Raw genomic sequence first — 26,359 nt, 5'->3', positions numbered from 1 at the left:
TTTTAAATAAAGTTTTTGTTTTGTCTGCAGAGCCGGAGGTTTTGGATCAGCCCTGCTGTCGCTCCCTCTACGACTTTGAGCCGGAGAACGAGGGCGAGCTGGGCTTCAAAGAAGGCGACATCATCATCCTCACCAACCAGATCGACGAGAACTGGTACGAGGGCATGATCAACGGCGAGTCCGGCTTCTTCCCCATCAACTACGTGGAGGTCATCGTCCCCCTGCCTCAGTGAAGAGCGCCACCGCCGGGCCTCCGCAGACTCTCCTCGGCCCGACTCGGGCGTGAGCGTGCGGCGGATTCTGTTTCGGACCACAGACGCGGCTGTTTCGTCCCGGCCGACTTCAGATTAAACGTCTCCTTTACTTTTGTCGTCTGTTGATATTTAAGAACCTGAACGGAAACCCGAGCCTTTAACGGGGTCTCAACCTGTCGCTCCGCCCACCGTCCAGCACCGCCGCCTCTGCCGGGTATCCTGACGCCGCCGTCCGACCACTACGAACATTTCCTCACTTTATGGTCACGCTAGTTCTGCTAAAAGTCACCTTTCAATGTTTCCTGGTTGTGTCAAAAATGATGTGTTGCAAATCAGAATCAGACAGGAAGTGAGCCGCTCCACATTCCCACAATCCAAGGATGGAGGTGCTTTTATTTTGAAATGGAGCTCGGCCAGGTTCTGGTTTTAATGTGAGAGACGTGAGCGGGTGGAGTTTGGTCTGTGTGACTTTGTTTGAGGCCCAAATCTCATCCACTTCATCCTGACTTCACTTTGTTTCTTTGCTTTTGTAGTTTCGGCGTCGTTTCTGTCCTTGGTTACAGCTTTACGCTGAGACTGGGACGTGGACAGCAGGAGACGTTTTAATGGTTTCAGAAACACGAGCAGTCAGGCGATCAGTCGTGTTTCCCTTTTGGAGCCACGGCACATAGAAAAATCACACGGCACCAAAATCATAGTGACCATTTATCCCCGCTGTCCCCACTGCACCGCCTGCTCGCCTCACTCTGCGTTCTGTGATGGGGTTTGGTGGCGGTCACGTGCCGGTCACGTGCCACGCTCTCAGATCTCAGCGGTTAGCACAGGCGTGACCCTAACGGACAGAAACGGTGACCCAAGCTCCAAAAACCCAAACTTCACCTTCTGTAAGTCAGAGTATTTCAAATGTGAAGCTGAATGTTTGGCCTGTGTTGGTTTTCTCCACTGGATTTGATCTTTCTGTTATTCTGCTGCCCTCTCGGCTCCGACGGCCGGTCTGTGTTTAAACCCGTCTTCACGCGTGCACGCCGTCGCTCTGAATGTGTCTCTCTGTGTTTACATGCTCTGACGGTTCGTTCTCAGGATCGGGGACGCCGCCTCGTCCGACAGCCTGAAGCTGATGTTTGAGCTGTCGTCTGCACTGAAGCTTTTTAGCCTTCCACGTCGCACCTTCCTCCTCCTCTTCAGCACTTTGAGTTTTTCACACAATCACAGGCAGATAACCACAGATCTTTGTCCTGTTCTGTGAGACTGAAGCAAGTGTCTGTTTCTCATCTTCAACCTGAAGACGTCTGTGAAACTCGTCCAGCTCCTAGTTTTAGTGGATGAGTCTGAGGCTTTTAACCAGCTGCCGTCTGTTTAGTCACCAAATAAGAAGGAAACCAACAAACGCCGTCCTCTCTTTGGCTTTTTATTTAGTTTCACACTTATTTGATCATATTTTTGTAAGAAAGCTCCTGTTTTTATTTCCCATCACTGTAGATCAGCCCCGGCTCCGTGTGCGCCGCTTTAAAGGACGCGTGTGATGATGATGATGGTGTCTGTGAGACAGCTTGTGATGGACTAGCAGCCTGTCAGAGACCCAGAGTTGGACACGTGACTTAGCCCGAGAACAGCAACGTTTCAAAACTTCGCATCATTAAAGTCCAACGACACGTGATTGACGTACTGAGAGAGAAACAAAAAAGACTTTTTTAAACGACCACTCGGTGACGTTTATGGAAACATCGCGTTGGTGCTTCAGGGTCAGAAGTGTTCGTCAGCAGCGTGCGAGCTGTGCAGACGTCACACGACTCTGTTAATTGCGGCCTTATTTGTCGAGACGAGTCAGAGCATCAGAACATGAACTGAAGCTTACCTGTGAGTAGGCTGGAGTTCAAATTAAAGTTTACCTTCAGGTCGGACGATTACGCGTGATTTATTACGTCTCGGTTTACGGCGCCAGACGCTCTGATCAGAGGTCAACAGTCACAGCAGAGCAGGTTTATTTCCACATCGAGTGATCTGGCTGTGGTCTGATGATCGCGTCGCTTCTGTTAGTTCATCTTTTTCAGTCTGTTTCTGCCTGAGGTCAAATCAGCAGGTGGCTGAACGTGAGGAAACTGTATGAGCTGTGATTTTAGGCTTTTAATTTGAAAGTTAAACAGGAACTGAGCCCAGTAAAACCGTGCTTACTCTTTACTCCAGCGGAGAGGAGGGTTTGACCACCTCAGAGTTCTTCCACCTGTTTTTGGTGTTATTGTAGTTTTTTACTGTGGTCCAATCGCAGACGCTCGGCTGCGTCTTTGATCCAAACCTGATTCGGCTCCGTCGTGTTTGGATCAGCTCGACCAGCTGTGCTGGACTCTTACTGTTAGCTTAGATGTATGAGGATTTTTTTATTTGCAGTTAATTATGAGTTTGGGGGAGCGGGGAGCTCTTACCTACACAGAGGACGTCCTCCACAAACAAGAGAGGAGTTGTGAAATGAGCGGACCCCCCCAGCTTTATTTTTCACCACAAGCACTCTTTCCAGCTTCTTGTCGCCCGGACCTCTCTACACGGCTTCCTCCACTACACACTTCTCCCCACGCCTCCATCACTACAAAGGGGGGAGGGTCATTAGCGCCATCATATTTCACCTGTCCCCTCTCACGTCCTGGCACCGCCCCTCCACTGCAGCAGGCCAGAGACCACACCCCTGCCACAGAGACCACACCCCTGCCACGGGAGGTTTTTTTAAATGCATTTATCATAAAAACACCCAGATGTTTGGTTTTGTTTACAGGCTGCAGACCCACGATGGGCCTTCCTCACACTCCCACAGTGAGAATAACTGACTCTTTGATACACTAAAACAAACCGCTCTCTCCACCCCGCGCCTCCGTTTGCCTTTGCAGTCTCAGTGTTCAGTCTGCAAACCTCTTCCCTGCACAGGAAACGTCACAGTTCTGTGTTTTAGTTTTTCAGTAGCATAATTTATGTAAAAGGTGTTTTATAGATGTTGTAAATGAATATATTCCAAAAATATATTGCGTAAATAAATGAGGAGTAAATATCGAGGCAGCGTTCACGTGTTTTCTTTCTTTGTTCAGTCTGTTCTGTTTATACACAAAATTATTTCAACATCAGGTTCAAACTTTACATCCAGATATGACTCAATCAGAATATTTGTAAGAAACAACCCTTATTTTTCTTGGTATTCAGAGTCGGACCTGTTCACTTAGGATTAGTGTGTCTGCCCTGACGTTTAGCAGCTTAATGCATTTTATTTATTTTCTGTAGTTCATATTTATTTTTATCCATTTGTGTCTTTTGTGCAGGACTTTGGTCAGCATGACATATTTGATAAATGTGCACAGACTTCTAATCTAAACTGATAATTACAGGACAGTCTGAGCAGTGATGTACTACAACTTTAAAATGCAGCTTCACTGGTCCCGTCCCTCATCACAGCGTAAGATGAGTCTCTGCTCCACACATGAGGAGGTGATCCAGGTGGTTTTTTTGGTGAGCTCCATGGGTCGGCATAAATAAAGACAGCGGTGTCATGGAGACTAAATCCAGACCTCGGCACTCCTGTGTTTGGACCCACTGATCTCCCTCTTGCTCTTCAAAGGCTGCCTCTCTCCTTTATGGGAGTCCTCTCTCCTTAGGGGCTCCGGTCTTTTCTCTCGGACCTCCTCCGGCTCCCTCATCCTGCCACAGTCCACCGCACAGGTCCAGTCCGGCTGGTGACCCACCACCAGGTTCAGGGTGGGCAGCGAGGTGGTGCTGGTCACGTCCCTGAAGCCTAAAGAGGATGTGAAGGAGGGGCTGTCTGGAAGGAAGGTCTCGTATGCTCCCCAGGACCCGTGCTCCTGCAGCCGCACTGCCCGGCGGATCTTCTTCCAGCCCAGGTGGTTGAGCTCGAGCAGGTTGAGCAGGATGCAGAAAACCCCGACACAAAACATGAAGAGCAGGAAGATGGTCTTCTCCGTGGGCCTGGAGACGTAGCAGTCCACCGGCTGGCTGCAGGGAGACGAGGTGCACAGGAAGTGGACGGGCACCTGGAAGCCAAACAGCTTCCACTGAGCCAGGACGAAGCCCACCTCCAGGACAGCCCGTAGGCACACGTGGAAGATGTAACATTTGGACAAAACCCCTCCGGAGCCCGCATGAGCCTCTGTGCCCCCCTCCCTGAAGGTGCAGGCTCGGGCCTGGCTCAAGGTTTTGGGGTCCAGCCTCTGGAGGTCCTTGGCGGCGATGCCCTCCAGCACATTCGCCAGGCTGTGCCCCAGGTGCTTATGGGACTGGATGGAGCAGCTGTCTGAGTCGCAGCTCCGATCATAGGCCTCTCGCCCGCCGTCCCGGCCTCCCTGCCCCGGCGCGTCGGCCGCCCCCTGCCCCAACCTTTGGGTGGCGTTGTGCTTGGACAGGTTGTGCCACGTGTAGATGATGAAGCAGAGCGATGGCGTGGACACACTGATGATGTGGAACACCCAGAAGCGAGGCTGGGAGATGGGCGCGAAGGCGTCGTAGCAGACGGTGGAACAGCCCGGCTGCAGCGTGTTGCACACAAACATCTCCTGCTCGTCGGCGTACACGTCCTCGGTGGCCACGGCGACGATCAGGAGCCGGAAGATGACCATGACGGTGAGCCACAGCCGGCCAATCATGGTGGAGTGCTGGTGTACGGCGTCCAGGAGGCGCTTGAGCAGAGTCCACTCCGTCATGGTGGCCCCCGGCTGCCGGCGGCCGCGAGGAGGGACAAGCTGCCTGGAGTGGAGCAGTCTGCTCCAGAGCGGTCCACCTCCTGAGAGCTCCCCAACGCAGACTCGATGTGGGCCGCGCGGTTTGTTTATGACAGAGCAGCCAGGACGCTAAAATCAAGAAGCTCCGTCCTTCTCTGAACCTGCAGCTGCTCTGAGCCTGAGCGCTCGCCGCCGCTGCCTTCCAGAGAGAGAGAGAGAGTCGCCCATCTTTGGGAGATAAGGATGTCCACTTGACACGAGTCACTTGGCGCGCTCGGTCCTCTCTTGTCCTCAGGATCCATTTAAAACCCGAGATACATCAGCCTTCCTCTGCTGGAGGAGCTGCTGATAGTGCGCTGATAGAGCATTCTTCACAGATTAGGCCTCTAAAAGCTGGCGGGCTCTTCCTTTAATGGAGACGCCCCTTTTTTTGAAAGATGACTAGTGCAGAAGAACACGCGTGTGTCATGCATGACCGTCACACACAGAAAGTCGCAAAGACGTTTGTGTCTGGAAACACGACGAGCAAAAAGTGGTGTACAGACGAGCCTCCGGGCGGCCACAGCTCGGTCTGTGGAGCTTTTGTCTCTCGGCCTGTTTTGACGGCTCCTCTCGAGCCACTCGCCAATCCTCTTATCTGTGTTTTAAAAAAAGCTCCTTGAAAGGTCTGCGAGCATCAAACCGTCACGTCCCCGAGATAAAACGCTCCCCGACCCCCTGTCTGTACTTCAAACGGTCCCAGGAGTCCCTCCTCAGAGCTCCGCACTTTCTATTTCTGACACGAGCGCTCCGAAATGTTGACTCAGCCTCAGCAGAATTCAAATCAAATCCTCGCGAGAACACCTGAACCCCGCCTACACCTGACAGACACACGTTTCTTATTGCATACAGCTCACTCAGCCAAGCTGCTTCTCTGCAGACGTGTGCAGGAGGAACAAAGTAAAAACAAAGGCAGAAGATTTTAAATGGGATTTTTGGCTTCAAAGGTAAAAGTAGCTCCTCCCACAGGTTCTCTGAAGGCCAGGAAAGATGGCCAACGGATTTGTTTTTTCACAAAATGTGCCAATGCGTACGGTTAGGGTTGTTCCACTTGATTGATCTATATTATCATTGTTTATTAATTTAATTTTATTTAAAGTTATTACAAGTTGGACAGACCACTATACAGAAAGAAAGGGAGAAAGAAAACAGAGGAAGGACAGTGGAAGAAGACACTGAGAAAATCTGATCACCTGTTAAAAGAAGAGAAAACAACCTGAGAACAACACGATACAGAGACAACCACACAGACGTGGGGTCACCCAGCAACCACGGTGCAGAAGCCACAGAGGCCACAGTGACGAGCCCGCAGGCCCCGCCAGTCGCACCAGAGCGGGCCGAGCCACGGTCCCAGAGGCCTGAGGGAACCCCACCCCACGAAGGAGCCCGACACGGCCGTGGGCGCCAGGCCTGCCAAGCAGCCGCTGGGAGTGAGCCGGGCACGCGCCCGAGTGCCGGGCCCCGAACGCCGACGGCTGAGGGCATCAGCCACCGGCAGGTAGTGTGGTGGGTGGAGCTAGGCCTCCACACCTGGACACAGAGGTACCCACAGGTTCAACTACAGGAGAGGTGTTAAATATCAGGCCCGTGGGCCAGAATAAGCACCACAGTAATTAAGTTACAGATTTCTGTATCTTATACATTTACTTCCTAAGTTCAGGCCCAAAGAGTCCTGCTGACAGATGTCTTTCTGTACAACAGCAGCATCAGCTTCGCTGTATCGTGTAGAGAAAGTGAGACTGTCTCTCATATTCAGATAGCTCAGACATTTGTACACTGACAGAAGGTTTCAGCGGTGCCACATCAGATCACAGCGCTGCGAAATGAGTTTGACGCACACTTAGGTTTCTTCACTTGGTTTTCCCAAACATGGATAAATTCCTAACAGCCGAGATGTGAAGCAATCAGAGCAGCGATGTCACACCTGCTGACTTCACCAAAACGTTCATCTAAATCTGGAAAACACCACTGCTGAAGTTTGTGGGGTTTTCACCCATCATAGACAGCTCTCAGATTTAAAAAGGTATCCTCTTCACATAAAATAATATCAACACATGTGCATCTGTCGCTCACGTCTTTTCCTCTTGATTTTAGTGGCCCAGTAGCAGCTCAGTCTTAATGTAAACCTCGCCTATGGCTTCAAATCCAAAGTGTGGATTCATTTGAATTTGGTGAACAACAGGAAATGTGGTTTCTGTGATGCGCAAAAAGAAGAAAACTGTCTCTCGATGAATTTACTCCATTTTCTCTTTCCTGTTTTTAAAGCTAGCAGCCGCTGGGTGGATTTCTTTTATGAAATTAGTTTTGATTTGACTGATTTGTGCAAACACCGCTCAGACTGAAGGCGACCGCAGGGCTTTGAAGGAGGTTCATACAAGAACAAACTGTTATTGTCAAGTACAAATAATCATAAGGGCCACAGATCTTTGTGATTTACACCAATGAGGCTGCGTCACCGTCATCGTGAGACTCAGGTGTGTTGGATTCTTACAAATATAGTATTTTAGTAAAAGCATGATGTGAAGGTTTCCATCTGTGGATTAAAGCAGCATCTGTAACAAGCAGTGACCAGCAGCAGATGGAGTCTTTCACATTCATCGTCCACACGTGAGCTCAGATAAAAGTCCCGCTGGGATCAGAGGGAGAGAGGTGGGAGGACTTTCTTTGCCTGGCCTCTCTTTCTCCTCCTTTCCCTTCAATCCCGCCTGTTATTCATTCCCAGGCTGCTGCTAACAAAGCCCGGAGGAAAAGCACATCACTGGGAATTCCTTCGTGATAATTCCTCTGACAGCAGACGTTAAAACGCACAGGGGGAGAGCCACTTCCTGTCCCGGCTCCCAGTCTGGCTCGGCTCGTGTTGTGTCTGTCTGGGTCTATTTGTGGACCTTGGTGTGCATTGTGTTAAATGGGGCCGGGGGGCCCTCTCTAAACCTGCTCAGGTCGGCAGCGAGGGGCCGCTCTCCAGTCCATCGATCGCTTTCTTTGCCGGGTCCTTTAACAGCCCTCGGGCATTAATCCCGCGTGTACCTCTGTCTGGATCGATAGCAGACAAAAGCACCGCAGGAGGCTGTCTGGACCCGAGTTCTCCATTTACCTGCACGCCCTCATCCTCAGCATGAATGCGGCTGCTCTTCCTCACTTCCTGTCGTATATCTCCGGCTCCAGGACCGGATGCTCTGGTTATGACCGACGTTTCTAATGATGAGCTCGGTAACCCCTGAACTCAAATTCAAATTTTATTTGTCACATACACAGTGATACACAGTACGATATGCAGTGAAATGCTTAGACAACTGCTCGTGACTATGAATAAGATAGGAAATAAAAATGAAAATTAAAAAGGGTCAATTTAACTAGGAAGGAATAAAATAAAATATATAAATTAAAGTTGAAAATAAAATAACTGTACAACAAAATACACAATACACAGTATAGAAATATATAAGAATGTATGTAAACTCTCAGTTTAACTTTTTCTACTCATGGGTCTGAATGATGTCAAGAGAGGATATCAAGCCCCGCCCATCTGCTGCTTGAAACTTCTGTTTCTGAGGGGCCAGCCAATCAGACGAAAGCTGTCTTAAGGCAGGAGGAGCTGTGAACCATTCCTCCAACAGAGACTGAGAATAAACTCTGAGCAGAACTCGTGGCCTTTGACAGTGATGGCGACGGAGGATGGCGCTGCTGACCATTTTATTCGGCAAAACAACAGGACTTGTTGGGTTTTAATGCGTCTGTCCATTGTCCCGACACTGTAGGATTAGGTTAGTGGTACTCACAGGATTAAAAGCACGAAGGCTGAAATCAGTTCAGTCACACGTCACTTTGGGCCACATGCTAGTGTTAGCTTGTAGCTTGTAGCTGTGGCTGTTGGCTCTTCATTAGCCATTAGACAGCACCTGATGCCTCGTTTATACATGACGCACAGCATCCTCAGTATCCTCTCTTAATGGTTTGCTTTGTTAAATAAAGCTTACACTGACTCACTGCACCATCTTGTGGTACAAACTGGTATTAACTGGAAAGAAGGTGCAGCCCAGCCCTACTTCACATTTAGCCGATATCTCTTCAACAACACAAAGTTTTTGACATGAAGTCACAGCTGATGTGTGTGGAAAATGATGAGAAACGAGAAAAATGAACTCTTAAAAGACATTTTTAAATTTTACAGAGTTTTTTTAAAGTGTAACCTAAACTCTAACTTTAACCTTCTGGATCTGGTGGATGTTTAGTGATTACTGCGTGAATCAGAATGAAGCTGTATCACAGACAAACACCATCCCTCCCCCCGTCTGCACCCTCGGCCTCCACCGGCCTGGAGCTCGCTGGTCTCGCTCCGCTGGCTTCCTGGAAGCCCCCTAACAGGATTAAAGGGGGTACGGCGAGGTGCTGTGACTCAGTCTGATGTGATTTCCATTCGTCTGGCCCGGCCCTTACTTTCCTCTGCGTCTAATCCCTCGGTGTTCTCACCGGCGTCCGTCAGCCTCTCTAATCTGCTGGACGGCTTTAGGAGGAGAAGCCTCGTCACTCGGACTCTGCCTGATGATAAACACGGAGCTGGTCCTAACGTCGGCTCAGGCTGGAGGTAAGGCTGCTGCTTGACTTGTCATTAAAGCTGCTCGTTGTGCGACAGACTTTGCTTTGCTGGTCAGCGTCGTGTTTCATGTGTCTCCGCTCGGGACTGTGAAGAGTGTGAGCTGGACCTCACCTGAGCAATAACAATATTTACAGTGGACTAACTCTGGAGTGGAAGCTCAAAAGTAGAATAAAATAAATACCTCAATAAGTAAAAAGCTAAATTTAAAAAAATACAATAAATGGATATTTTTTTTCATAAAGATAAAATGAAGCAGAATAGAATAACTAGAAGGACAGAATTAAAAAAGCTTGAGAGAAATATTTGCTGTTCTTGAAGAAGAAATATTACTATTTTTTTATTACTAATTTATTCTCAGTGTAAATGTGTTCAAGCACTGACAGGTTATTTCATTTCTTGCATGAAAACTTAAACCTTTAAACCTTTAATTCACTGATTTCTGGCCACTTGGGGGCAGCAGAGCAAACAAAATAAAAATCATAAATAAAATATTAAATAACTGTCACCTTTCAGCTCCGTAACTTTGTGTTTGGTGCTGAGTTCTGGCTAAACGGTGAAAACAGCTGCTGGAAAAGACATTACAAACCGGCAGGTCAGCAGAACTTCCTTAATGTTGTGATGCTGACCAATAGGAGCCCAATGCTCCTCCATCTTTGACGGTTTATTTTTTTAAACCTGTCTGTAAATATGAAGGGTTCTGTTACTGGAGTCGGGAGACCAGTTACTAAAATATGATTTATTTATATTCAGAGCTCCAGTCCTAATTCTGATGGATGATGTCATATTTTGCAGCTTCCATTCATAATTAATTTAATTATCAGTTTGTGACGGACAGCAGATCCACTTGTGTGTCCATATTTTTATTTTTATTTATTTATTTTTGTGTCACGATGTATTTTCATTCCATCTGTTTTACATTTGTGTGTGTGTGTGTGTGTGTGTGTGTGTGTGTGTGTGTGTGTGTGTGTGTGTGTGTGTGTGTGTGTGTAGCAGACGTGGAGTGAATGGCCCCTCGTACTGCAGATATGACTGTGGAGGATCCGGTGGGCCGGTGGGAGTCCAGTCCTGTGGAGGAGGTCAAGTTCATCCCTGAGCCCGCGCTGGATGAAGAGCTCCACAGCAGCAGCCAGGAAGTGATGTGCTATCACGGAGACACGCCCACTGCGGAGTGTGCATCCATCACAGACAGGTAACCGGAGCAGAAGCACAGAGGCTGAAAGTTCATCACCTCTGTAACGTACGCTATCAACGTTTGAAATCACCCAGAGTGACGAAGCCTTTCCTGGACACATTACAGCCCGAACCACCAACCCAGTTTAAATGGGTTTGATGGGAGCATCGCACAGAGACGGGTACCTGCCAATTAGTGCTTAGTCCAATCACAATCCTCGAATTTTACCAGAACTGTTAGTGCAGTGACCTCACAGCAGTCATATTATTGGTCACATGACGTCGTTAAAAGGCTCCAACAGCACAAACACGGTCCAGGTGAAGCTAGCAGACAGCTAGTAGCTACAGCCACCTGTCAGTCAAAGAGGCCACGCCCCTAATAATGCAAACTTTAAGGCTTAAAACCATTTAAACAGGTGAGTGATAGAAACAGCCTCCCCTGTACAGGTGTTATGAAGGAGGATCCACAGACACAGTTTGCGTATCAGGCTGTAAACATGTTTATTTCTGCTGTAAAGTTTTAACATGGAAGTCTATGGGGCCTGACTCACTGCTGCCTCTGCTGGACGTTAGAGGAACTGCAGTTTCTAAACTATAATTTTAGGCCGCTTGGATGCACCTTGCAGATATGCTGGTGATGCATTTCACCACTTCCCAAAGGCGCTCCGCTGGACAGATCTGATAACGGTGGACGTCAGGGTGTACGCTTGTGAATCATCCAGCTACTCGCAGCCAATAGGAGAGGAGTACACTGTGGACATAAAAGAATGGACATGGTTAACAGCAGTACTCACAGAGGCTGCGTTTCTGAAGGGTTCTTGGTTAGTGATGAGAAGCTATGACCTCGATGACTTACCTCAGAGTCTCCAGTCTTCAGTCAAACAAATGCTTCACCCTGAATCCTGCATGGTGTCGTTTCCACTCAGATCCAGTAACATCACAGTGAGATGACACATATTAAAAAACACCATGAAAGAGGTCATGATATATTTTCATTATACATTTGAAGACAGATGAAAAATATTCTGTTTAATATTTTTCTTTCCTGTGAGTAAATCTACAAGGGAGGATGAATCCTTTCGTTTATGCAAAGTTTTTACCTTCTGAATGTCAAAGTAGAAAACTGGCTTTGCAGACTTCCTGTCGTCTCTGTTCGTGTGTCGCTCTGTGCAGTGAGGAGCAGTTTTGCAGGATCTGCCACGAAGGCCGGGCGTCAGGAGAGCTGCTGTCCCCCTGCGAGTGCTCCGGCAGCCTGGCTTCGGTGCACCGGAGCTGCCTGGAACAGTGGCTCACCGCCTCCGACAGCGGCCACTGCGAGCTCTGCCATCACCAGTTTGTGCTGGAGCGTGTGCCAAAGCCTCTGACTGAGGTAGGCCCATCACCACACTGATGCTCAGCGGCCCAGACTTGTGACCGAGACAGCCACACTTCTCTAATGTCTCAAACCTGGATTAATGAAACCAAGTGGCTTCGTGAGCTGAACATGAGAATATATTTGTCATCTTTTGTAGTGTCCTCTCCTCGTGTCACGCTCAGCCTGCAGAGAAAGATCTTTGTGAGATGAGACAGATGAATGAGGCTGATTGAAGTTAAATAAGAAGGATTCGCCGGCTTCTGCTGCAGAGCAGACAGAGCAAAGAGTGAAGGCTGGCTCTTTTTCCTCAATGGTGGCATGTCAGACTCAGTGGGAGGAGTTTGTTGGCTTCACGTTGGAGAACCTGTTGCCGTCAGCTCGCTGTCCATAAAGCCACTTAGCCTGAGAGGCAGATTAGCCGGTGCTTCTTTGCTGCAGAGGACAGGAGAGTGGCCTCGGTGCTCTCTGTAGGTGCATTCTTGGCTGGTAATCTGCTGATTAAGCACCGTGTGCTGTGCCAGGCTAAGCTACACACTGAACACAGGCCTGCTCAGGCGATGCTGCACGCACGCAGGGGAGGAAAGGTGCAGCACTTCCTGTTAGCGATGTACGAATCGAATCCACACAGCAAACACACACACGTTTATTCTGCTTCGATGCAGCTCCAAGTAAAAGCTGAACTGGGTTTGCAGCTACAAAGTCTCCTGTATTATCACACAGTGAACAAATAAAACATAAGTTTAATGTATTCGTTTGATGTCACCAGTTTCACTTAGTAAATGCAGGATCACTAAACGGTTCCTGGAGGAGTTTTCCTGTCTTACGTTGGTCTTAACTCCGTGTCCTGCTGATATAAGGGACGCAGTAACAGTCGGAACATGAAAACATATCACCGACATTTTACTATTTCATGGAAAACATGAGGCTAATCCTCTTCCTGCCTCCTCTTTCCCTCCATCAGTGGTGGTGCTCTCCAGCCATGCAGCAGCAGAGGACGACGCTGTGCAGCGATGCGGCCTGCTTCCTGTTCATCACGCCGCTCGCGTCTCTGTCGGGCTGGCTGTGCATTCAAGGAGCCATGGAGCTCTACTACACCAATGGGATGGAGGCCCTGGGACTCCTGGTGCTCACTCTGGCTCTCATCATCATCTATGTGTTCTGGACTGTGGTGAGTTTAGAGTCTGTGCTGTTCATCCAGAACATGAACTTATTTTACTAACTGGAATGTAGAAGATTAATGTGGAAGACTTCAGTCCTGCACGGGGACACTTGCAGTTACTAAGTAGCAACTTCTAAAACTAAAAAGTGACGCAAATACTCAACGTCTGCTCATGGCTCCAAACGTGAGTCGTCCCCATGGACTCCTACAGCAGGAATACTCATGAGAGCAAAGGTTAAAGAAGGCCCAGCCAGCTGCTTTTCAAGCCTTTTGTTTCTCAGGGCCCCTAAACATTAGGAACAGCTGTCTCAAAGGGTTCAAGAGTACGGATATGGATTCAGAAATGTAAGAATCCACAGAACTACAGTTTACAATAATGCAAATATATAAATTCTAAAATATATTTGAAATCACTATTTAAATGAAAATCTTGGAGACGGCAGATTCAGGTGGTACTGAACTCCACTCAGGCTGCATGGGTGGGGAGAAATCTGCTCTCTCTTTCTAGTCCCTGTCAGGACTCTTGCTGCAGCATTTTGGATTAACTGAAGGCTTTTCAGGGAGTTTTTAGGACTTCCTGATAATAATGAATTACAGTCGTCCAGCCTGGAAGTAATAAATGCATGAACTAGTTTTTCAGCGTCACTCTGAGACAGGATATTTCTAACTTTAGAGATGTTGCACAAATGGAAGAAAGCAGTCTTACATATTTGTTTAATATGTGCGTTGAAGGACATGTCCTGGTCAAAAATGACTCCAAGGTTCCTCACAGCGTTACTGGAGGCCAAGGTAATGCCATCCAGAGTAAGAATCTGGTTAGATACCATATTTCTAAGCTTTTCAGGGCCGAGTACAATAACCTCAGTTTGATCTGAATTAAGAAGCAGAAAGTTAGCGGCCATCCAGGTCTTTAAGAGGCTAATTGAGCCTAATAACATTAAATGCTGTTCAGGCTGTCAGCTGTTTGGTATCTACATGGATGCTAAAATCACCCACAATGATTATTTTGTTTGAGCTGAGGACTAAATCAGACAAACTGAGTCAGGCGGACGATCGATAACAAAGAAAACTGGTGTTTGAGTTTTACCGGCTCTGTCTGGGTCTTTGATTGATTAACAACCTGGAGTGAAAGTGTTTGTTTTAATGTCAGTGTTTCACGCTTTGGTGCAGTTGTGGAAAGCATAGTGCGCTTTGTGATTTTGTTTCATGTTTAAATTGTCTCTGCTGGTTTGGTGTTTGCCAGGTTTCTGTGCGCTACCATGTGCATCTCTTCAAAACCTGGAAGAAGACTGACCAGAGAGTTCGACTGTGGGTTCCTGTGTCAGCGCAAACACCTCCTAACCAGCAGGTGGCGCCCATACACTTCCTCAGCAAAGCCATCAACAAGGAAACGATGGTGTAGGTGGAAGTCTGCACAGCTCAAAGGACGGAGCCCACGACCCCATGAACTTTTAAACCACAAAAGACTCAATGACTCCTTTTATTTTCCTCTGTACTTTTATTATCCTGTGTTTTGGTGTTGGTGGTAATGGCATGGGGGCGCACTGGAGCAGATCCAAACTGCTTTGTAGTCAAACACCCCCCAAAGAACTACAGAGGCTAGCCTTGGTATAGCGTCCACATCTTCATTGTTAAACAGGTGGTAGTAAACACTGAAGGATGTAAATTCAGTCACACAGATTCCCAACTTAGATCTAATGACCACCAGGGGGCGATACCTGTGGCTCGTGGTCAGTTTATGGACTCAGGTACTCATTTCAGGTCACATATAATAAAACAATAAGTTCATTTTGTAAATGTTTGTCATTCTGAGAGGATTACGCTCATTGATTACGATGACATCAAATCCTCAGCTGGAGGCTGCAAAACATCCTCCGCCTGTTACGTCTGTGCTCGATAACTATTGGTCTGTGAAAGCGGCCTGCTTTAGTCCAGATGTGCTGAATGGATGCATCCCGACTGAAACGCAGGTGATTCCACAGAGCAGCAGCTGGACCAGCAGCGCAGCTTTCAGAGTTACTGAGAAAAGAGAAAACAACTACAGTTTCCGTGTCTCGGTGCGCCATCATCCAGGTAAATCCCCAAAGGTGGATTCTGTTCATCTGGACGTCTCCAGTGGGAGAAATGTTTCGTTCCCATGACAACCACGCCAGTCTACCCACCCAACCTGCAGCTTTTACCCAGAAGCTGAGCTATGAAAATAACCCAGCACTTTAGGGTGCGGTTCCCCTGCAGCATCTCTGCATGCTGCTGGAAATAAGCACAAGTTGTATTTGTTTAGAAACTTTTAGCTTTATTTATTACACTTCAACAAAAATTAAAATCAAAGCTCCTGTTGTGAAGCGAGAGCGACGAAACATGAGGGACACTGTTGCTGTAAGGCAGGTGAGATCATCTCACCGTCCTACTGTAAATAAAACTACTGGAGCCAGAAAGCAGCAGTCTGAGGCCCGAGCTGCTCCAGGGTTTTTCAGACCGCCGTCGAGGTCGGTGGCAGAGAGCAGGCGTCACATCACAGCACAACTGGTCTCCTTCGAGAAATCCTGAGGGGGACAGAGCAGCAGCGTTATCGTCATAATAAAGGTCTGGTTAGTAGAAAGCTCGCAGGAAGCAGAGGGCGGGGTGGAAACCTCTGGATGTCCAGATTAATGAGCATTACAGGCTGAACCTTCAAAGCCAAACAAACCTGAGGGCGTGATGTGCAGGGCGGGGCTAATCCTGCTCACTGTACCACAGCAGGAGGCCGCGTGTTTGTGTTTGGAGTTTCATTTTCGCCGGACGGTCAGCGCTCGCATCTTAAATTCCTCCACAGCTGAGAAACTGATGCTGGTCATTTATATTTATCCCCTCGTGACGCGGTTGGTCTCTCACCGATCTTTTTAATAATCGTCGCCTTTCCATTTTAGGTGAAACCTGCCCGCCTGCTGTTTAAAACGTGATTGTCATAAAGCTGAGCGCTCGTGGAGGAAAACTCGTTTAAATGTTCCTCTCGTTTACTTAAAAGATCTTTTAGTTTCTTTTAAATGATGTAATTACAGATGCGAGGGCCTGGTCCAAAGAGCAGAGGTAATCTAAGGTGTTATTTGACACCATATTATTACTCCTGCTCCACCTGCTGAACCACATCCTCACCGTCACTTCCTGCTCCAGCTCAGTCTGGTATTTTACAAAGTTTTTCACCCGATCTGGTAAAATTAGTGCGCTCCCTTTCACTCGACAGTTTACCTGCATCTTTATTCAAAGATGTCTTCCAGTCGATTGGTCCCTGTGTGCTCGCCATAATCAGCACTGCGTCTGGTAAAGTCCTGCTTAAAAAAAAAAGCCAAGTTCGACTCTTCTCTTCTTAGCAGTTACAGACGGATCTCAAAGTTGGTGTTTATCACTAAGAAAAGCTCGAGGCCAAGCAGCTCTCAGCAGTTTCAGACAAACAGCGTTCGTGTCATGTTTCAGTCGGACTTTCGTAGAGCTCATTCTACTGAAACAGCTCGTCGCAGAGTCTGCAGTGACATTTTCATGCATCATTTTGCATGAAAAAGGTTTTATTCTGCTAGTGTTGGACCTCACGTTGGTATTTGATACGGTTGACTGCCACATGCTGCTCGATAGGCTGAAATATTGGGTCGGCGTATCTGGATCTGCCTTGGACGGTCTGAACGATGCTCATCTGCGGTGTTTGCAAGTGCAGGTCATCCTGCACTTCTCTCAGCCATCGTGTGCCACGGGGTTCTGTACTGGGCCCCTTATGGTTTCTAATAGATCTACTTCCTGTATTGAGCTACTTTAAGAACATTTGCCATCACTGCTATGCAGATGATATTCAGTTGCACATTTCTGTTAAGCCCCGAGATGTTTCTAAGCTGCACATCCTGAATTAGTGCTTAAACCCCATCAAAGGTTGGATGGCTGACAACTTCCTCCGACTCCAGTCTTTCCTTCATGAAGGAAAGACTGGAGTCCTTGTAGGTGCGCCTGACAGATTTGCTCCCCTTTCAACATTTGTCAAATCGTCTCAGGAACCTCGGGGTAACCTTTGACCCGCTCTCACTTTGGATCTTCATGTTAAATCTCTGGCTCGGTCCTGCTTTTATCACTTAAACGTTGCCAAATTAAGTCCTATTGTATCTCACACTGAACTGGAGACGGTCATTCATTTCATCACATTTGATTGCTGTAATTCATTGTTTACATGTTTAAGCAAAAACTCCCTGAAACGTCTGCAGTTTGTTCAAAACGCTGCAGAAATGCTTCTTCTCACGTGTTGCTGACACAGCTGCGTTGGCTCCCCGTTGAGTCCAGTTCAAGATTCTGACTGTAGAGGACTTCATGGACAAGCACCTGCTGACATTACTGAATATCTTCAGCCCCGTGTCCCCCGGAGGTCATGTGATCAGGCCCTACTTGTTATACAGCGTACGAGGCTGAGAGCGACGGGAGACAGCTCGTGCCACGGCAGCAGAACAGTGATTAGTTAATCGGGGTGCGACAGGTGGGTGCTGGGGTGGAGCAGCAGCAGCACAGACTTCTCAGATGCAAAGTTTTCAGATGACGATGCGTTTGTGCTTGGAGCGGGTCGCTTCTCTTTCTGTTCGCTTTTACAGAGCATCCAGAAAGTTCTCACGGCCTTTTTCCAAGATGGAATACATTCACTCTTAATCTCATGGGTTTAAATTTTTTTTAATACATTTGCTTTTATCACTTCGCCATAATGGGGTGCTGCGTGTAGAATTGAGGTGAAAAGTGAATTTAATCCATTAATAATGATGCAACACGACAGAATGTGGAATAACTGGAGCGGTGCAGTGAAGCAGTGATGCTTTCTGGAGGTACTGCAGGTCCTCGTGGACGTGCAGACTGTAGCTCTACTCTGAGTCCTCAGCATCTCTAAGGATGCGCCCAGACATCCTTCAGACGATGCTCCACTCTCTTCCACAGAGACCAGGACAGCATCCACATCTCTGCAGTCACTGCACACAGCTGTGTCAGTCTTTCCCTGCCTGGAGTGGGCGCTCCACCCTGTCTCTGCAGAGCACCATGGCCTCAGATTTGAAGGCGTTAATTCTCTCCTGAAACAAACTGACGGCCTCCAGCTTGCTCAAACTACACTTTGAGTTTACTTGACGAGTGAGCTGCGCTTTCATCAGCAGAGTAACTGGGCTGCGTGATGGATGAGTGAAACAAGCCATGCATCTGGTTATGGGAGCAGGCAAGGCGAGCGGAAGAACTGAAGCTACTTTACCCCCCACCTACCGTCCAGGCCGAGCGTGGACCGCACTCACGACACCGAACAACACTTCTTTTTTCGCTTTGGCTGCAGCGCAGGTGGGAAAACAAAAGCAGACATGAGGTCTGAGGTCCTGCACTTGGTCCTTTTTTGCTTGAACATTCCCCCTGAGGTTACCTGTCTCTGGAAGCGCTGCATTTCACTCCCCGTGACAAACTCCTCATCAAACTCCAGCCCAGTGTCGTCTTCACCCCCACCCAGCATGCACAGCCTGCGCTCGGCCACTTCCTGTTTAAATCAAATCGCAGTAATACAAACATATCCTGTACAGCTGTGGAAGGTGCCACACTTCAAAATCATCACCTAAAAGTTTCAGAGTTAAATAAAGTGTTCATGTTACAAAGCATTACTTTCAGCTTTATTGTACAGGTGCATTCTGGGAGGTGTGGTTTATTTCCTCTACCTCGTGGTTGGAGTTCAGGAGGATCACCCTGATATCAGTGATGACCCCCCAGCTCTTGTGGCCCTGCAGAACCAGGTCACTGGGCTCCACCTCCACCTCAGCGCCTGCTGCCCAGATCTGACAGGTAAACGCACACGAACACGCACACACACTTTCATTGTGTTTACAGTGATTACCAGTGGCGGTCAATAAGTCTTCCTACAATGTTAAAGGACTCACAGTGAGTGTCTGCCCACCAGCCAGGACGCAGGAGGCGGGAATGTGAAAGGTGATGTCTCCAGCGCCGGGGTAAACCCGCCGGACCACCCACCCACCCACAGACTGCTCCTGGAAACAAATGAGAAACAAATTAAAGAGTCATCATCTCGACCCTAAAATGGGTTTTCTCAAACTGCAGAGCACGCCATCGTGACCCTGTAGAGATTTAAAAAAAAAAAAAAAATGTTTGCACATATTTTACATGAAGGCTGCTCCAACACCAGCTAGCTTAATGTCCTGAGATCATTATATATTATTAAATGTAATTACAGATGAATTACTGCAGTGCTGAACGGGTCGGGGTGGGATGTGGAGCTGGGTCAGTGAGTGATGGAGCGCATGAAGAACCCGGGCAGGTTGCTGGCTCTGTGCAATATTGACATTATTGTAGTTCATGTAACAGTTTTTCCTCCCAGTAATGGAAAGTTACACAAAATCGTTAACAGCAGTGTGCAGGAGGTCATCGGAAGCAGACCGCTCCACCGAGAGCGCCACGCCACACTGACCCAAGCTGGTCGTGCATCCCTACACAATTAAACCCACAGGCATGAAAACATGCAGCCAAGGCAGAAGCAGCAAAACCTGCAGTTCCTCCAACATCCAGCAGAGGGAGCAGCGACTCCATCACAGGTGTTAAACATGTTTACAGCCTGATACACAAGCTGCTACATTCCCCCTGTGCTAACATCTGTATGGGGAGAATATTTTATTTCTAAATAGCAATATTACAGTTTGCCTTATTAGGGGCGTGGCCTACTTGACTGACAGGCGAACAGTGACAGCTGTAGCTGCAAGCTGTCTGCTAGGCTTCACCTCTGCAGACCCTGAACTGGACCTCTGGGCGTGTTTGTGCTGCTTTTAATGAAATCATGTGACCAATAATGCATGTTCTGCATCCAATACCAAGCTGTCAAACATCCTCCAGCTTGACCCGAGGCTTTACAACCCGTACAGACTTACTTTCTCTGAGTTGTTCTTCAGTCGAACATATTTTCCATCCACGTCAATCTCTTCTACACTCACGGCGCCGCGCTCCATCGAACGACTGGACATTTTGTAGGCGGGCGAGCTCCCCGACTCGCCTTCGTATTTCCGTTTCTTCCCTCTGGGCTTTCGGCCGCTGTGCTCGTGCGTTCGAGGTATGGATGTCCGCTGCGAGGGGCTGGGCGACAGCTTAAACCTGACAGGAAACAGAAACAACCATGGGAGCAAAAACACCTGAGACCCAGGACCCCTCCACTCACACGCAGCCATACCTCTGCTCCTCCACCTCCAGCATCTTCCTGTAGGCACTGATCTCCACGTCCAGAGCTACCTTCACATCCATCAGGTGCTCGTAGTCCTCCAGCTGACTGAACATCTGGGTTCTCATGTTGAGCAGCTCCTGCTCCTTCTGACTCAGTTTGTGGTGCCAGACTTCCCGCTCCTTGTCCAGAGTCCTCTCCAGGTCCTGGAAGCGGTTCTCCAGAGAGATTTTCTGACAGAGAGAGGGGGGAACATTAAGACGAAGAGCGTTTCCCTCCACATCAGAGGCTTTTTCTCATTTTGGTGCAGAAACTGCAGGAAACTTGGAAGCTGCACTGACGAGCACAGACCTCCCCCAACTCACTTCTTTTCTGCACTGCTGCAGCTGCGAGCTGAGGGTCTCCACTCGGACCTTCGTGGCGTCCAGCTCGTCTTTTGTGGCCGAAGCCACGCCGTTCTTCTCCAGCGCATCCTGCTGGGCGTTGTGTAGCTGTCGGGCACAAAGCAGCGTGAAACACATTTTTTAATATCAGAAAAATAATCCGTGAGCAGCTCTAACCTTTGAGCCGAAAACCCGGTCGATCTCTTCTTTGTACTGCTGAAGCTGCGACTCGCTGTCCTGCCGCAGCTGCTGCATCGCCTCAGCCAGTTTGCCTTCGAACTCCCTCCTCTGCCCTGAATCCACCTCCACCAGGCGGCTTTCGTGTCTGCTTCGGATCTCCAGGATCTCCTATTTCAAAAACAAAGAGGTGAAACGGTGACGTGAAGATGCGCCAACCTGAAAATGTAGAAAGTGGCAGCAGCCCGAGTTACCTGCTCACTGATGTTCTTGTGCAGTTCGAGCTCCTCTTTCAGCGTTTGCACCTGGTTCTCCGTTTCGACTCGCCGCAGCATCTCAGAGCTCAGCTGGTTCTTGGTTTCTGCCAGCAGAGCCTCCAGCTGGTGACAGAAATAAGACGAACGTCAGAGCTGAGGGACTGACTGCACCTAACGTTGGACGATTAGGATTTTCAAATATCCGATTAGTGACAAACCATGAAGTTTGGGACCAATTTCCTAATTTTCACAGACACCGGTTGCAGGAATGCACTTTAACACCACTGAATTTATTCAGAAGTTCAGCCGTCTTCACATCACTTCAGCCCCCGATGAGCTCAGAGCTGTGCGACCACCACAAACGGCAGCGCGGACAGACAGCCGAAGCCTGCCGGATTTCACTTCTTACCTGCGTACATCGCCATGGTAACTCGTGCTGTGAAGCCAGCCTGCTGCGGGGCAGGTGACGCTCAATCAGCCCAGTTACAGATTCAAGAGTAAGTGAAATTATAAGAGCGCTGAAACAGATGAAGCCTGATTGGTGGGCTGAAGCTAACGTGCAACCATTCATGTTTCCGATTCTACTTTTCAAGCTAAGCCAGGATTTCCTCACATCCTGTCAGACCCAACGCCGCAGGCTCGTTTTCATGTCCCTCGCCGCAGGTGAGACACGACGTCTCCGACGAGGATAACTGGTTGGGGCGTTCCACGCACGCTGCACAGTTTAACGGCGGCTGCCCTTCTTACTTGTTCGAGCTGGCTCTGCAGGTCGGCGAGGTCGCCGTTGAGTCTGCGGTTCTCCGACTGCAGTTTGGTGAACTCGGCGTCCTTCAAGCTCAGAGTCTCCTCAGCTCTCCTCAACTGGGCCAGCGCGTTGGTCAGATCGCCCTCCTTCTTCTGGTGCCTGAAAGAGACGCGAGCACAACGTTATCGGTCGTGTGATACCAGCTGCTGCCCTCCCCCAGCAGAAGTCTGTTAAACACAAAAACAAACCATCACAGGAGTCACTCAGTCAGGCCGGCGCTCACACTTCGGAGTTTCAAATGCACAGACTCAGATCCACAGACACTCAGTCCACGTTTACCACGTTGCCTGACTTCATATCACCAGGATGTTTAATGAAACTGAGCCGCACCTGCTCATCTGCTGTCTGCGTACTTTAGAGCCTTTACAGCTGTAACATGTAAAAGTGGCTTTAACTGGACTCCAAGCACTCGAGTCACACCAGGGCTGCTTATCTGCTGCCCTGTGGAGGTCTGCAGGGCGAACACTGCTGCACACACTGACCTGTGTCTCCATCGGCTTCCAGTTCACCTCAGTGTCAATTTCAAGATCCTGCTTCTTACATTCAAAGCGCTTCATAACCTCGCTCCTCCAGATTCATCTTCTCCACACGTGCTCTGTTCTTCTCCAGCTTTCCACCTGCTCGCATGTCTACCCTGGGACTCTTTGGTCGTTCTGCGCCGACACTTTGGGATGCACTTCCACCAGATCTCCGGACTACAAACTCCCTCTGTACTTCCATCTGTTCAGAACTGCAGACCCTTCATCACGACTAGCTCTACCTTGTTTAGCTTTCATACTTTTTTTAATATTTACCTTATGTTTTTATTTTGTTGTACTAATGTAAGGTGACCTTGAGGGTCTTTAAAGGCGCATATAAAGAAAATGTATTATTATAACAGCGGGCAAAGTTCTTACAACCAGACTGAGGAAAGATTTAATCTCCGTGATGAGACAAACGTTTATGAAGGATCAATAATCAGCATCCATCAACTCCTATGAAGTTTTATAAAGCGGGGCGGAAACCATCCTCTAAATCAGAGACTTTCTGACTGCAGTCTGGTGTAACGCTGTGCGCTCCTACCTCGCCTGGAGCGTCCGGTGCTCCTCGCACAGATTCCCGTAGTCGATCTGCAGCTGGGCCCTCTCCTGGGCAAGGCCGTCCAGGGACTTCCTGACGTCGGCCAGCTCCTCCTCGTACAGCCTCCGCACGCTGCTCCTGGCCTCCTCCTTCTCCTCCAGCTTCAGCAGCATGTAGGAGCGCTCACTCTCCAGCTCCTGCACCCGCTGGATGTAGTTGGCGAGGCGGTCGTTGAGGCCCCGGAGCTCGTCCTTCTCCTGCAGCCGGGACAGGCGGGACGGGCTGGTACTGGAGGCGGACAGGCCGGCCGCCGCGCCGCTTCGCCGGCCGGCGGAGCGGCTGGATCGGCCACTGGAGGAGGAGGCGGCCGCCGGGGTGGAGGTGGCCGCGGGGGTACAGATGGGCGAGGCCATGACGGAGGTGCTCGCGGTAACAGCTTCACAGAGCCGGGGACGCTCCTCGGGACGGCTTTAGTAGCACAGCCGGCCTCACCTGCACGCAATCATTCCTGACGAGCTGACAACGGCACGAGCGCGCGACCGAACCGCGCAGGGCACATCCGGCTGACCTTTCAAAATAAAACCAGCAACAAAGTCTTGATTTTTTTTCTCCAACTTTATTTCATCAGAAACTTTAACAACAGGCATAATACACGTAGTGCAAAATTGTAATGCAGTGGAACAGCATGAATAATTAAACAAACAGGATAGAAATACAGATTAAAATGGGAAAAAGCGAGGGACACAGTGACTGAATAATTACAAAAACACATTAAAATATTACAAATATTAATAGTTTTTAAAGCTTTTGTTGTGAGAGGAACAAATTGTAGTCACATAGATTATGGATGTGGTGTTTGATTAATGAGCTCAAAAGCATTAGAGTCTTTCTCACCAAAGTCAGTATAACCAAATAACACGTTAGGTTAAAAAAGTACAAATTTAGTTTCTTTCTGTCAGAGATGAAAGTAGCGACATTGTTCCATAAAACCCGAGTAAAGGCACAAGACCAAAATAAATGCGAGCAGGTCTGTGGGAGCTTAATGTATCTCTTATATTTTAAATGAAATCTCCTTCACTTTGTTAGTAAGGAGGAATTTGTGTGGCAAAGAGCAAAACCTTTTTGCAGTCAGTGAGTCCAGAAAGAAATGGATGGAGAAACAGAGACTCTTGAAAAAGAGGCATTCACACCCTACCAAGACGAATACTATTATTAAACCTGTTGTCAAAGAATAGCAAAATCTTAAGATTTCACACTGGATTTAAATCTCTTTTACGTCACTGTCCACGTAACCACGTGATTCATAAAGATTTCCTGAAACACTACAAAGCGTTTCACAGCTCCACAGTCTCAGCTTCTGATCAGCGGCTTGCTTCGTGCTGGCTGCAGCTCAGGAGGTGGTTTGATCCTGATGAATATGGACTTTTTTACTATTATTATTATTATGCTGATTGCTTCAGAGATGACCAGGTAACGTCTCGTGATATATTATGTTAGTCGTGCATATGATGAATGTGCCAGATCTCAAACTTGTTGGTTGAAATCAAGCTATAACACGTGATACAGGAGTTTACTGTGAAGGCGTACATGTGCAACTTCCGGTGTTTCATGCGCGTCTGCGTCCAGTTTGACGGAAGTGAGGTTCCTGCTGGACATCAGCTGACAGAGATGACTTGCCTGAAGCTGAGAGCTGCTGTCGCTCATCACAAGACCACTTTTAAAGGAACAGTCGAGTTTCCCCGCTCTTCAAATAAAAATCTGAAGGTTCACACTTTGGGTTTGAGTCATGTGACCGCTGATAAAGAATGACACCCCCCCCCCCCCCCCCCCATCATAACTGACCCACACAAAGTGAGAGTCAGGGAGACTGTGCATGACGTTATGATAATAAATAGGATTATTATTTTTATCAGAGGCTTTCTGAACTTGTTGCACTGATGCTGTGTGGACAGCAGGGGGCGCCACAGCTCCATCGCGCACTGTTGCGGAGAAGCTGTTTTTCTTTTGCCTCTGGATGACGTCACCTCAGAACAATAAACAGTGAAATCAGATTTCGGCTCCATTTTAAACCTTCATCATTTTGTCTGCTACCTTCAAAGTATTTCTGCGCCCAAGCACTCGTTCTCTCAGTGACATCCTAACGAAAGAGTGCTCGGACGAATGAGGCATGCATAAAGTACTCTGAGCGCTCCAGTCGTGTTGAAAAGCACCATTTAAGAAGTCACCAGTTCGTGTGCTTTGTGGACCTGAAGAAGGCTTCTGTTGTATGGGGCTTCCACCATTGCCAAAACCTTGTTTCCAGTTGGTTTTGAGCTCCAGCTAGTCCTTTCTGGACTGGTCTGTTGTGGTCTCTGTCCCTGCTCTCATCTATGACCATCAGCTGTAGGTAGAGACCGACCAATCAGATCACAGATTCAAACACAGGAATGATAATGATTCAGGAATAATTCTCTGAAGGGAGTCAGAGCTCTCCCTTAGAGATAAAGTGAAGAGCTCAGTCATCTGGGAGGACTTCATCTAGTTCAGGGGTGGGGGAACTCCAGGCCTCGAAGGCCGGTGTCCTGCAGGTTTAGATGTGTCCTTGATCCAACACAGCTGATTTAAATGGCTAAATGACCTCCTCAACATGTCTTGAAGTTCTCCAGACGCCTGGTAATGAACTAATCCTGTGATTCAGGTGTGCTGACCCAGGGTGAGATCTAAACCCTGCAGGACACCAGACTTCGAGGCCTGGAGTTCCCCCACCCCTGATCTAGTTAAACCTAGGTGACTTATTTTGCACCTTGTGGTGCAAAATGTAATTACACGAATTACATAACAGTACAGCTCTGCCTATTTAACTTCAGTTGTTATCGCTTCAACACAACACATGCTGTAGCTGTTTTCTCCCCAGAGTGGAAGATTGCCAAAAAATTAAAACTCTGACAAACACCTTCATGCTAATAAAAATTTTTTTTTCTGGATTCAACCAAAAATGTCAAGTGTCTTTCTTAGCAGCTCCAGGAAATGATCCCGTTTTAGCTGAATTTAGCTGCCAGCGCCATGTATCAAAAACATCCTTCAGCTTGTTTACCTCCTGTATTCAGACGGTGTTTCCTCAGAGCGGAGCTGAGCCGGACGCTGAGCTCATTTTGTGACTGAAACATTCAGATTTTCTCATCAGTCAAAGTTAAAACTATCCCTGCATACAGTGCCAGCTACTGCTCTGCA

General features: G+C 48.3%; 4 protein-coding genes and 1 long non-coding RNA gene across 13 annotated transcripts in view; 2 read left to right on the top strand and 3 right to left on the bottom strand.

Annotated features, from left to right (window-relative positions):
- Positions 1-3,292, top strand: part of sh3gl3a (SH3-domain GRB2-like 3a) — a 32,192-nt gene extending 28,900 nt beyond the window's left edge. For all 6 annotated transcript variants that reach the window (XM_080300920.1, XM_080300914.1, XM_080300917.1 and 3 more), the window contains one exon: positions 31-3,292. In XM_080300920.1, the coding sequence (XP_080157046.1) occupies positions 31-233 (203 nt within the window). In that variant the 3' untranslated portion in view covers positions 234-3,292. The remainder of the gene's footprint in view (positions 1-30) is intronic.
- Positions 3,293-3,328: 36 nt separating this feature from the next.
- On the bottom strand, positions 3,329-5,115 carry gjd6 (gap junction protein delta 6). Its single transcript, XM_026174175.2, has one exon. It carries the CDS (start codon positions 4,943-4,945, stop codon positions 3,788-3,790), a length of 1,158 nt encoding a protein of 385 aa, XP_026029960.1. The 5' UTR covers positions 4,946-5,115; the 3' UTR covers positions 3,329-3,787.
- A 4,183-nt stretch (positions 5,116-9,298) lies between these two features.
- Positions 9,299-15,079, top strand: marchf3 (membrane associated ring-CH-type finger 3). Of its 2 annotated transcripts, none has more exons than XM_080300896.1 (5): positions 9,299-9,587; positions 10,590-10,788; positions 11,943-12,138; positions 13,085-13,291; positions 14,526-15,079. In XM_080300896.1, exons 2-5 carry the CDS (start codon positions 10,604-10,606, stop codon positions 14,682-14,684), a joined length of 747 nt encoding a protein of 248 aa, XP_080157022.1. In that variant the 5' UTR covers positions 9,299-9,587; positions 10,590-10,603; the 3' UTR covers positions 14,685-15,079. The 2 variants fall into 2 exon arrangements, with proteins under 2 accessions (XP_080157022.1, XP_026032792.2); XM_026177007.2 differs by having other exon boundaries at positions 9,401-9,587; positions 10,593-10,788.
- Positions 11,254-11,943, bottom strand: LOC145428552 (uncharacterized). Its single transcript, XR_013908847.1, has 2 exons — positions 11,626-11,943; positions 11,254-11,520 (listed from the first exon to the last, which is right to left on the bottom strand). It is a non-coding gene; the product is annotated as an uncharacterized LOC145428552 (long non-coding RNA).
- Positions 15,080-15,554: 475 nt separating the features above from the next.
- On the bottom strand, positions 15,555-23,673 carry lmnl3 (lamin L3). 3 transcript variants are annotated; one of them, XM_080300891.1, is made up of 12 exons: positions 23,153-23,672; positions 22,033-22,189; positions 21,283-21,408; positions 21,029-21,199; positions 20,834-20,959; positions 20,481-20,701; positions 20,185-20,404; positions 19,186-19,293; positions 18,967-19,083; positions 18,681-18,791; positions 18,530-18,590; positions 15,555-15,825 (listed from the first exon to the last, which is right to left on the bottom strand). In XM_080300891.1, the coding sequence occupies exons 1-11, from the start codon at positions 23,560-23,562 to the stop codon at positions 18,555-18,557; spliced, it is 1,803 nt and encodes a 600-aa protein (XP_080157017.1). In that variant the 5' UTR covers positions 23,563-23,672; the 3' UTR covers positions 15,555-15,825; positions 18,530-18,554. The 3 variants fall into 3 exon arrangements, with proteins under 3 accessions (XP_080157017.1, XP_026032784.2, XP_080157019.1); XM_026176999.2 differs by lacking the exon at positions 18,530-18,590 and having other exon boundaries at positions 23,153-23,671; XM_080300893.1 differs by lacking the exons at positions 18,530-18,590; positions 18,681-18,791 and having other exon boundaries at positions 23,153-23,673.
- Between the last annotated feature and the right edge of the window lie 2,686 nt (positions 23,674-26,359).

This window comes from Astatotilapia calliptera, chromosome 1 (assembly GCF_964374335.1).
Source record: "Astatotilapia calliptera chromosome 1, fAstCal68.1, whole genome shotgun sequence".
In the NCBI taxonomy this organism is placed as follows: domain Eukaryota; kingdom Metazoa; phylum Chordata; class Actinopteri; order Cichliformes; family Cichlidae; genus Astatotilapia; species Astatotilapia calliptera.
Note: the sequence above shows the minus strand (reverse complement) of the source record. Positions and strands in the feature narration are given on the sequence as shown.

What these genes read in the sequence shown, in the direction of transcription:
- lmnl3 (XM_080300891.1), bottom strand. Translation starts at nt 23,562, where the DNA reads ATGGCCTCGCCCATCTGTACCCCCGCGGCCACCTCCACCCCGGCGGCC. An exon ending in CTGGTGGGCAGACACTCACT is followed by an intron (nt 19,084 to 19,185) that starts GTGAGTCCTTTA and finishes TTTACCTGTCAG; the next exon opens with ATCTGGGCAGCAGGCGCTGA. An exon ending in TGCAGCGCTTCCAGAGACAG is followed by an intron (nt 18,591 to 18,680) that starts GTAACCTCAGGG and finishes CCTGCGCTGCAG; the next exon opens with CCAAAGCGAAAAAAGAAGTG.
- gjd6 (XM_026174175.2), bottom strand. Translation starts at nt 4,945, where the DNA reads ATGACGGAGTGGACTCTGCTCAAGCGCCTCCTGGACGCCGTACACCAG.
- marchf3 (XM_080300896.1), top strand. Translation starts at nt 10,604, where the DNA reads ATGGCCCCTCGTACTGCAGATATGACTGTGGAGGATCCGGTGGGCCGG. An exon ending in TGTGCATCCATCACAGACAG is followed by an intron (nt 10,789 to 11,942) that starts GTAACCGGAGCA and finishes CGCTCTGTGCAG; the next exon opens with TGAGGAGCAGTTTTGCAGGA. An exon ending in TGCCAAAGCCTCTGACTGAG is followed by an intron (nt 12,139 to 13,084) that starts GTAGGCCCATCA and finishes TCCCTCCATCAG; the next exon opens with TGGTGGTGCTCTCCAGCCAT.